The sequence below is a fragment of the Lynx canadensis genome, chromosome A1 (genome assembly GCF_007474595.2).
Source record: "Lynx canadensis isolate LIC74 chromosome A1, mLynCan4.pri.v2, whole genome shotgun sequence".
Classification (NCBI taxonomy): Eukaryota; Metazoa; Chordata; class Mammalia; order Carnivora; family Felidae; genus Lynx; species Lynx canadensis.
Window position 1 is genome coordinate 227066037 of NC_044303.2, and position 12123 is coordinate 227078159.

At 39.3% G+C, this 12123-nt stretch overlaps 1 protein-coding gene across 1 annotated transcript in view; it reads left to right on the forward strand.

Moving 5' to 3' along the window:
* Nucleotides 1–12123, forward strand: part of MARCHF11 (membrane associated ring-CH-type finger 11) — a 104304-nt gene that overhangs the window by 713 nt on the left and 91468 nt on the right. The window contains exon 2 of the mRNA XM_030332319.1: nt 1069–1224. Coding sequence (XP_030188179.1) covers nt 1069–1224 — 156 coding nt within the window. The remainder of the gene's footprint in view (nt 1–1068; nt 1225–12123) is intronic.

Below are 12123 nucleotides of genomic sequence, written 5' to 3' on the forward strand. Positions count from 1 at the left end.
GCGGCAGCTACCTGGGTTCCCTTTTCCCTTTCTGTCAAGGCAAATGAGAATGTCCCGGTGGCGAACGCAGGGTTTAATTGGGTCTGCACTTAATTTTTCCTACCTGGTTTTACAGTTACACATTCCTCAGGTGCTTTAATGATAATGTCATAAGTATCTCCTTTGTGAATTGCTACATGGATTTTGGTTTATAGATAGAAACAAATCCTTTTTCCACACATGCCTACGGAGGCAGAGAGTCTTAGAATACAAACTGGGGGTGAGTCACGTCAAAACCAAAAAGGGCAGGGGCTCTACATATTGCAAATTATGTTGACTCACTGATGTGAAAAGCATGTCACAGTGTTTACAAGAGAAATAGGAATGTACTTTGACCTTGCGAAAGAAAGAGTATTTAGCTAATAACTTCTTTTTTATTTTGTTAGAAACATAATTCTAACATTATAAACTCCGTTAGAGGTACATGCAAACTTCTGTGAGAGTGATCATGGAGGCAGCAGGATAATATACCTCTTACAAAATGTGTGGTCTGAGAAAACATTAGGTTTAGTATTTTTAAAAGTAAGGAAATTGCGTAAGAATATGCAGGCTTTCAGGAATATAGTGCCCTAAGTCAATATTTATGATGCTACATTTAGAAAAAATAAAAGCATAACGCTATTGCAAGCTACTTTCAGGGATGCCATGCATTTCTTCTTTAGCAATGATTAAGAATAACTGCAGAGGAAATGCATCTGACCATCCACTTAAAAGTTATTAAAGAGGTTTAATAGTACAGCTTTCCCCCAAGGGTATTGGGAGCTATATCTTGCAGACATTTTGTGTGTTGGTAGAACATTTATGTCATAACATCAAGCAATATCTTTGAAATAGTTTTAAGACTGTAGTTTCATTCCCATCAAAAGTATAAAAATTTAATTTTCTCATGTAGATTGATGCTTGTATCCATCTGGGTAAATGGCTTTGAAAGAAAAGAAAGCAAATGTTAGGTTTTTTTGTTTTGTTTTGTTTTGTTTTTTTAAGTAGAGGCACAAGTACAGATATTCACCTGAGGTGTTATCTTTTCAGGGGGAGTTGTTAAATCCCTGCCGATGTGACGGATCCGTTCGGTACACACATCAGCTGTGCCTGCTGAAATGGATCAGTGAGAGGGGTTCCTGGACCTGTGAGCTCTGCTGTTACAGATACCATGTCATAGCCATTAAAATGAAACAGCCTTGCCAGGTAAACATCGGTGACATTTCTTTTTCCTGAAATGATCTTGCTAAACATGTGTGCACTTGAGTTTAGTTATTATGAAGGATACCGACATAATGCTACTCAAAAACATTTTATGCAAATCAAAATAAAACCAAGATGAAGAATTTGTTGAGTTGTGCTTTGAAAAATCTGTGACACTTTTTAATCTGAGGAACTCAAGAGACATTTTATTCAAATGGTTTCCATTATTAATTTGTTGCTCTTCGATAAAATGATACCCATCTTTGCTTCTAAAAGGACAGGTTGGTAAACTGTGAAATACTCCAGTTAAATCGATTTTATTAATTGGACATGTTACACTATTTTTATAATATTTTGTTAATTGAAGCTTTGAAGCCATGAATGGGCTGCATTGATGGAAAACACATGCATGTAAAGTAAAACTTTACTAGTCTGGAAACTTCAGTTGAGTCTTTTAGTTTTAATCTGAAAACTAGGCTCTTCACTTAACTAGGTTCTTTTTTGTATGATGTTACATTTAGAAGCTTTGGCTACTTTAATCATTTCTTGTGTTCAAGTACACAGTGGATTCAGAGGTATTGCCAACAGTTACTCTCAATAATACCACTGAAATTGTGTATATTCTTAAACTTTTTGTGTATAATCACATAAAACACAATTGCCATAACCCTACAAATGCCCTTGGAAAAATAGGCTTTCATTTTTTTATGGTGGGGCTGATTCAGGTTCTTTGAATCGATCGGTGGGATGTAAAATTGAAAATATTAAAAATGATGTATTAAATTAATGCAGAATAGTGTGTGACTGATGAGATCTGGTAGTAACCTGGAGCTGAAGTTAGGCAGACATAAAAGTGGAGATTCAAAACAGAGACAAAGGAAGGAAGACAAAAGAGGGAAAAGGAAAAGTTAGGAGGGGAAGAAAGTCATAAAATCTCTCTATTTCTGCTTACATCAACAAATGCAGCTTGCATTGAATAATATACAATAAGTGAGACTGTTAGTGATCGCAGGGGGACCTGGAAGCTGATATACAACTGCATTCATAATTTAAATTTCATAGATTTTAATTTGTGCATCCTTCGTATGGTTTGCAATTAATTTGCATCTCTGATAGTCACCATTTAAAGCATGATTAGCAGGCATGAAATGAAAATATGAATTTTTTCAAGTTGATCTAAGGCTTATAAATAATTTGGAAAGAAGAATAACTAATGTGGAGGAGTGATGTTATCATGCTGAAGATAGGCACAAACCTAACACATTTTCCCAGAACCTCTAATTGATTAAACTACTTGGGTATCAATTTATGGATATATCGTAGCTGTCTTGAAAAACACATGGAACCGTGTCCAGATACAAGGATAAGAGTCGTATAATTGGATCTACAATAATTCTATGACTAGAAACTTGGGGGAGATGGGAAAGGGGCAGCTTTGGGCCTCCAGTGAAAAAGTCCCATGAGAAGTACCATGGCCAGATGTTCAGGAGTTCAAACAGAATGCTAAGTATTTAAAGAACTTATGGCTACTATATCTTAATTCACGTGGGATGATTAATTTTGAAGTAAATAGAAATAGGTCCTTGATGTAATTTTAAAATACAGAAGAGACAAAGGGCTAGGACAAAAAAATACTGCTTACTAATTCTATAGCAAAATGAAGTGATTGCTACTATGTTTTGTTTCATTCATAAAAGGAATCATTCAGTGTCATTTTAACAAAAGCAGTTCCTCAAAATGTGTATATGATATGAAATCAAAACAACAACAACAAAACCAACGAAAACCCCAAACCAAAATGGACCCAGTGTTACTAATACACTAGAACTAATTTTATTACGACACATGCGGATACTGCCCTGCTCTGCAACCTGACCTGTTTGGTAGAGTTAACGACCAAATAATATTTAGAAACAAAGTTGATATAAGTCTGATAATGATAGCGCAGAACATGCCTGAGAAATAGCCCTCCAGGACTACATCATATGCATATAAAGCTCAGTGCTCTTAATGAGTGGAAATCAGTTACAAAGTTCCTACAGTGTGGATTCTTCTACCTAGGAGCAGGTTATTCTCAGATAAAGTTTTATTAATCGTCTGACATTTCTGTTACGGATGACCTACAAACTGAGCATTTACTCTGATTTTTGGTTTTCTCCCTTGCCGGTGTGAGGCCGATCAGATTTAGCATTTATCACATTCATGCTTTTATGACCTGGCAGAAATCCATTTCTTCATGGTGTAGGATCAAACAGGAAGTATGCTGTGACACTCCTCTTCTTTCCACATCCGTCTAAGTATGGAAGGTTACGTATGTCTTAAGTATAGAGCCCTCTGTAGCTGTGAGTGGGTGGTTCCTTGGATGTAGAACAGAAGAGAGAATAAATAATAATATTAATAGAGAACATTTGCTGAACACTTGCTCTGTGCCAGGCACTGTTCTAAGTGCTTTACATATGCTGATACTGATATTTAATCTTCCTATGAGGTAGGGAAAAGTATTATCTCTGTTTTACATAAATGGAAACTGAGACACGGAAAAGTTATATAACTTCTACTAGGTACCTATCTAATCAAAGGCCAGGATTCAGATTTAGTCAGGCTGGCTCTAAGGTCCATGGTCTTAGTCACCACGTCGCATATTGGAAAGTGTTCTCAATTCCATCATGGCCATTTCTGGGGCTATCATGGCTTATCCTGTGTTAATGCTGAGTCCATCAGGAACTGGTTTTTAGCCTGGGTCTCTAACATGGTGTAGAAAGGCTTTGACTACTTGTTGTTGCATAACAAAGCACCCCAAATACTTAATAGTTTAAACAACAATCACATTATCTCTTCAGAGTCTGGGTTGATCCAAGTCAGCTCGTAGGTTCTTCTCCATATGTGGTGTCAGTCTGGAGCTGTAGTCATCCAGAGGTTTGACTAGAGTGGAACATCCAAGGTGGCTCACTTATGTGACTTGTTCTTGGTGCTGGCTGTTGGCTGGAAGCTCATTAGGGGCTGTCACCTGGCACCTCGGTTCTCTTTCCACGTGACTTGGATTTTTCACAGTAGGTTGTTGAGTTCCAAGCGCATGAAAGCAGAAGTTACAGATCGCTTAAGTACAGTTTCATGTATGTTGTATTCTCTTGATTAAAGCAAGTCACAGGACCAACCCACATTCAGAGGAGGGAAAATAGACTCCGCCTTTGGAGTCTGTCTTTCTTTTAAAGAGGGTGGCTATCTTTAATCCACAATAAAAGATAGTTTCTAAAATGGCTCTAACTACCCTGGTCTCTGTATTAAGTACTCACTAGGCCCAGATAAGTCCACAGGCACCATCATAACTCCCCTCCCAGGGCTCAGAAATAAGAAACAAGCTTGAAAAAATGTATAGGAGGTTGACTCATCAGTGAGCTCGATGCAGACCCCCAAGCACTTCCAGAAGTGATTATGACCATGAGGTACCTCCTGGTGCTCAGAGGAATATGGGGACCGAGAAGGGAAAAGAATAGCTAACCAGAAGCAGGTGTATGTGCGAGGGAAACATGTTGCAGTGAGTCTAGAACTTTAGTTTTACTTGTTTTTCTCGTTGAGATTAGAATTCTTTGAGAATTTGGGTCTAAAACTCTCCATTCCATTGGGTTTTAGCGATTCTCAGCAACATGACCCAGTAGAAAACGGATGTATCCTCTAAACATATTTAAGCCTTAATTGCTGTATCATTAGCAATGGAGTTAATTAAGACATTCCAAGTAATTAACATGCATTTACCCTCCTACCTACTTGCAGAATCTATTTTATTGATTAGCATATTCAAGATGATGCATTAATAATATTCTAAGAGTAAAAGCTAATTGTTTTGAATCTCATACTATGGTATAAAATTAGTGGAATCTAAGGACATATAAGATCAATTTTATCTTGAGATGCTGGTGACATTAACTAATTAAGCTATATTCAAGGTTCTGAATTCTTTCAGTGCTTTTTGCAAGGAATATAGACGGTTGAAGAGATAACATTTATTTGGTAACATATTGTAGGAGAATCTTAAGACTTGTTATAAAAGACCTCACTCCTTAAACATAGGAAAATACACTATAAATGGAAGGTACCTTGGACAAATTACTTAACTCTTTGTGCCTCAGTTAACTCATTTTTTAAAAAGTCGTCTCTATACCCAATGTGGGCTAGAACGCACAACCCTGAGATCAAGAGTCATAGGCTTTACGACTGAGCCAGCTAGGTGCCCTCAGTTAAGTCATCTTTAATAGATCATAATGGCATCTATTTTATCCATTATTTTGAAGACTAAATACATAAATATATGTAAAGTGCTAAGAATAGTGCCCAGTACATAGTAGGTACCATTTTAATGTTAGCTTTGATTATTATTACTTGTTCATTCAGCTAACAGATGGGGACCTTCAGTCACTCACAGGTCCCTGTTGTTTCCTTCAATCTCTTGTCACCAAAATGAAGTTAATGACTTCTCTTTCCATATCACTCTTTATCCCTGGATGTTGACACCCCACTTTTTCTTCGAGAGCACATCTCAGTGTCTGAACAAATTTATTTTTGTACATAATGAATAAACAGCATTTTAAGAATCAGGTGTTATGCTATATAACAATCTCAGCACACAAGGGCGTATGTGCTCCAGAGATAATATCCCTCCCCGTGGGTCCTTATTGGAGTCTACTCATAATCGGGAGTTATGAGACGCTTCCACAGGTGGCCAGGCACAGACTAGTGCGATTCAGTTTCTCAGGCGTCATTTGTTTATACTTTGGAAATGCCCCTACTGAGTGGGGTGTGCCTGTGAGCAAGAGGAGGTTGGAGAAGCCCCAGAGATCCCTGGGGGGCAATCACAAAGAGGCACAGGCAGTTGGCTGAGTGTCAGTCAGAGTGAATGGTGGTGCCCATCAGCTTTCCTTCTCCCCCCTTACTTCAAGTACCAAAGGAAAGGGCGAGGAAGGAACTTGCCTCGGACAGTGTTGAGAGTTGCATGGGGGCCATACACCTTTGTGAATATTAGACCCCTGGACATTTTTACTAGCCTGTAACATTTTTTCTCAGCATTCCCCTTACTGCTTTGCCTTTCAGCACTCAGTGTGCTGTCAGCAACAGGTCTTCTCATAGCAGTAAGAATGACTCAAAGTCTCCTAGGAGGGAGAACGACTTGAGAGCAGTTTTCATTTCTACCCATATTCTCAAAACCCCGGGGCTCATCATGACAGTTTTGAATTAGAGAGGAAGTTGGCACCAGGTGGGTCCCTCTTGGCTAATGTTCCGGACCTTATTTGTCCTAACTTCTTGAGGACTCTGTGGTCGTTATTTTCCCGAGTGGGGCTGTGTCACGGAAGGGGTGGTCTACCTTCAGAAGTGATGCAGTCATTCTCGTGATGTAGCTGACACACAGCAGGAGAAGTTGACAAGTTATTATAGAAAATCAAGTGTGATTTTGAACATGTAGTAAGAAGACATCAGAGCATGAACTATATCGCTTTTGCATGCTGTCATTTGAAATACTTCAAAATACTTGAAAATACTTCAAGGCATTTTCCTTTTATGGGTTAAAAATGTCTGCATACATACCACCTGGCTGACATGGTGAACCGCCCTTTCTCTGGTTTTCTCTAACCCCTGCTTTCTTACTAACATTCGCTGCGGGCTAAACAGCAAATGGCAAGCTGAGGAGAAGCTTTTCGTTACCATGCCTGAACAACTGAGAAACATTAAAATGTAATATTTAAATGCATATGTTGGCATATTTTATAGGTAATTAAAAATGTCAAAATAAACAAAGAACACATCATGAGGCAATTTGCTCGCCTTTGAAATTATTTTTGTTTCATTTGCTTACTAATTCTCAAAACACATGAATCTTCATTTTACTCACTGGAACAGATTAATGATTCTCTGCTGAATAAAATATGTAAATTATACTTTGTGTACTACTTATAAGCCATCTTATTTATTGTATAGGCCACGTGTACAGTGATGTTACAATTTGTCTCAAGGCCAGATGGTTCTGAGATGGCAGAGAAAATAGATGGAGTCCATTGAGGCATCTTGTGCTGGTGTTGACTTTTGCCCTTTACCAAAAGAGGACTGGGATGATGTTGCCCGGATGGTGGTACTTTCCAGAACTGTCTTCTATACCCATTTGCTTTTCTACACTTCCTAGCTCTGGTTAAGTGTATTTCTATTTTGATACCCCTCTCTTCTTCACTTTCTTGGCCCCTCCCCAGTTGCCCTTGGAAGAGGAAACCCCCCCCCCCACCGCCGCTGCCAGCCTGGGGTGGAACTGGGCAGACTTTTTGGGTAAAGCAACTTACGGTGGCAAGAAAATTGGGTAGTGGTTGGGTAGAGGAACCTTGCAATGGCTCCAGAATGTCTTCACTTGATAACATTAATCTTGGTATGTAAACCAGAGGTCAGCAAATCTGTTCCGTAAAGGTCCAGACAGTAAACTTTAGGCTCTGAGGGCCTAAAATATTATGGTTCCTGTCCTAGCACGAAAGCAGTCATAACCACCGCGTAAAGGAATGAGCGTGTCTGTGTCCCAGTGAATCTTCACTTGTAGACCTTGGAAGTTGAATTTCATATAATCTTAACATGTCAGGAAATAAGATCCTTCTTTTGTCTCCCCCACCCCACCCCACACTGCAGCGATTTCAAACGTAAACACTTGTGGGCACCACAGAAAGAGGTGGATTACCAGCTGGATTGAGCCCACATGGGTTTGACAATAGTTTGCCAAACCCCCAGTTTAAACAAATTAAGTATCAACATGGACTTCGGTATTTTCTGACCTCTTAGAAAATGAGATGGGTGAAGTGTCCCCAGATTTGTATATGTTTCTTTGTAATTTTGAGTGAAATCATCATACACTTATATCATTCAGAAAATGGTGGGACTGTATCTCCATAACAAAATGCTATCAACTTTACACTAAATATTAAAACCATTGTTTCTTCCGAACAGTTTCTTGGTTGTATTGAACTCAAAGCCTCCATTTCCAGGAGCTGCTTCAGTTAAGTTAGAAGCAGAAGGCGGAGACATCCCAGAAGAAGCCCTCAGTGTCCCTGGAGTAGGCCACCTCCTTGTCCCTTTGAGTTGTAGAATGCATTTTGGAGTGTTCGCAGATCTATCCCTAAAGCAGGTCCTCCCAGGCTATCTGCAGCCCAACAGGTATGCTTAGAACACCCACTTTTGAATGTTTTAAAATGTTGTTGAGTTTGATTGGGGTTTCCAAGCCTGCCTTCTGGGAGGACAAGCTTATCAGTGAGTGGGAGGGGTTTGGGAACAAATTCTGTAACACAGCTCAACAGAGTTTGGGAAAGCTTCTCTTTCTTGGTCGCTTTGTGGTCATTCAGTGGCTGTTTGTAGTACGAATGAGTGAATGAATGAATGAACGAGTGTCTTAGTAGGATGAACAGAACCAGGGGGCCATGTTCATATTTGTGCAGTGAGAATACATCTCAAGGAAAATGATCGAATGTGCGTTCGATGCTGGCACGTCAGCCATCTATTGGCTGTGAGTTTTCAGCTTGTTCTTAAGTTGCTTTTCTAATAATTCTCTTCTGAAGCTGTTCGGGCAAGTATGTTCAGTTCTTCAGACCACAGGAAAAAGCCTTGAGAGTAATACAGAGATCTATTTTTAAAAGCCTAAAATTGAAAGGAAAAAAAAAAAACAAACCCACAAAAGGTTCCAGAGAGACATGTCTGCTCTTTTCACAAAATAAAATGTCATGAAAAAAGACTCTGTAAATGTGAAATTACCCATGTGTGACACACTTGCTTTCTTGAGGTTGTCACTGGTTGAAGAATTTCATCTAGCATTTGTTCAGAGAATCTGAATAATCTGCTGGAAATTTTGCTGTATGATCATGGGTATAGATGAGCTGCTAAGAACGTCTATGTGGTACAACTCTTTTGGCGTGGAATCTGTCACCTGGCTAAAAACGAGGTGAATTTTTTTTTTTTTTTTTTGACAAACGGTTTGTACAGTTGTGATGTAACTCCAAAAGTGCTTTTCTACTGGTGATAACAATACTCCAACACAGAGAGACACGGAGGAAGAGAACAGACTCTTTTCTCCTTGCTCATTTCCTGCTTGGCACGTGGCTTTACCGTGATGTGACCAACTAGGTTCCCTTCTATTTTCGGACCCTGTAAGAGTAGAATGGTGCGACTGAGGAAGGGGGAGTGTGCTTCTGACCGTTGGTAGCAGCAGGGAGTGGACCGGCAGGAGATAATCGCCTATAATTACACATAAATGGATGGTAGTCCCTGGGGTCTCTCCAGGAAACACTGCGCTATGGCTTGTGCTTTCTGTGTCCTTGGATATTTGACCACATGGTCCCTGCCAGAGCGTAACTTATAATTCAACAGCTGTTCTACATGACTTAGCCCGATGAGGTCCCGTGTAAGTAGAGGTGGATGGCGCCTCTCAGCAGAAGCAGCTCACGTAGGAAGACATGGCCCAAACCGGAAGCATTTCTATACAGGCAAAGCCCAGAAGAGAATTTACTGAGGATTTCTGTCCTTCCTCTTAGGTGTGGTATGCTCTGGGGACTAGCGTCTGAAAACCTGCTTTCTCTCCAGTGTTTATCTCTTCTATCAGTTCTCTTTGCTAAAACTCGGGCAGTGTGTTCTTATCATAATAATAGAGTTTCATTGCCTTCGTGTGCCCTTTGGTTTCCTTTCTCATTTTGGTATGCTAATTATGTGCAAGTGGCCAAAGCTTAACTTGGGCACAGGAGGCCCTCCCATATGCATCTAGCTCTTATTACAGGAACCCTCTGGGCGCTCCTTTGTTATATATGGACTTGATCTTGTGCCATGATACTCATTTGTGTCGTGACTCTGAGTTACAATATAGTTCAAATAAACAAGGAGCTGTTTCTTCAAGAAATTGATACAGGCTCTCCTTGGTTTGTTCAGCCTGTTAAAAAAAGATTTTGTTTTGATTATTTTTTTAATATTTATTTATTTGGAGAGAGAGAGAGAGAGAGACAGAGTGCAAGTGGGGGAGGGGCAGAGAGAGAGGGGAGACACAGAATCCGAAGCAGGCTCCAGGCTCTGAGCCATCAGCACAGAGCCCGACTCAAGGCTCGAATTCAGGAGTTGTGAGATCATGACCTGAGCCAAAGTCGGACGCTCAACAGACTGAACCACCCAGGCGCCTCCAAAAAAGATTTTTAAGAATGATAACCTCTCTCACAAGTATCAGGGAATTTTACTTATATTCTTGTTGAAAGAATATTCTAGAAGCCACAAGAGAGTACTTTTTTCTTTTCTCTCCCCCCCCCCACTCCCCAGTATTAACTTCTTTTCTATGTTACATTTGCAATTTTTTTACATAAATATGTATGTAAGGAATCTCTTATTAATTTAAAGAAAAAATAAAGAACATAAAATATTTATAGTAGAATAGAAAAAGAGCACAGGGTTTACTAGGAATACATGGAACATTCAGTAAATATTTGTTTCATGCTCATTCCATCTTTTTCTTATTTTCTTGACAACATTATCCCCTTACTTTTTTAGCGGAAGCTCCAGTCCTTTGGAGAGGAAGGGTTATCTATTCTTACCCACATTGTATCCCCTAGGATCAAGCATTCCCAAGCTCAAATCTGGAAGTTGAAAGAAAATCCTTTTTTTTTAATTAAATTAAATTAAATTAAATTAAATTAAATTTATTTTATTTTATTTAGAGAAAGAGCACATGACAGCAGGGGAGGGCAGAGGGAGAGAGAGAAAATCTTAATCAGGCTCCATGCTCAGCACGGAGCCCAACATGGGACTCGATCCCATGGCCCTGGGCTCATGACCGGAGCCAAAATCAAGAGTCAGACACTCAACCGACTGAACCACACAGGTGCTCATGGAAGTTGAAAGGAAATCTTGGATGTAAAACCACCTTTTCATCCTTCTGAAACTGCTTTCTTGTACCCTTCATGAGGGCCTCTCAGTCCTGCTGCTAAGGCTTCTATTAAAGTCATTTTCAAATCTAGATATGACTTCTCAGCAATTTAAGTAGTGTAAAGAAATGAAAAAAAATGCTAAGCCAACAAGATTACAACTAATTGTGTCAAGATTTGTTGGGTACATTTGGATGACACGTGGTTCTTAGAATATGGTGGGAAAGATTCTTGGATACTGAAACTTGTTTGACTAATTTGGTGAAACACATAACAATGGGTGACTAATCTCCCTACCTCCTGCCCACCTCTTCTCTCTGACCTGCACCCTACTGAGACTGAAGGTAGTATCTGTTACAGATAAGGACATTTGAGATAGAAACATGCTACTTTCATTTTGGACGTGATTAAGCTCTACTATAGTAAACTTTAGGAGGAGAAAACTAACCATTTCTTGAGTTGCTTGTAGGGAAAATTTCAATGCTAAGTGATGATGAATGTGTGGAGATTATTGATATAACAGGGCATAGCAATGGATTAATATGTGTATTTTTGGTCTAGAAGATGACTTCACTTGTGTCAAGGGGTAGCCTCAAAATATTTCATCTTTGTTATTTCTTACTAAGAATTATATAATTAATACTTTCCTGTCGATTATTTTTTCATGCGTTCAACATATTAACCTCTATCATATAGCAGGCACTGTTTTAGGCCCAGGAGCAAGGTGAAACAGGCAAACTTCTGCTTCTTATTTTAAATTCTTGATGGTGAGGGACAGACCATGAACAAATAAGCAAATAAATTTTAAGAACTAGGTAATTATAGATTATGTGAATACTTCTAATGGAAATAAAGTGAGTGACTAAAACAGGGCAAACTAGACTCAGCCATGTGGTGCTGGATTAGAGTTGGAGACGTCAGTACAAATTCATGTTTTGCTTAAGATAGATACAACTATTTATAGCTATGTGCTTATGCATGGGTTAGTATA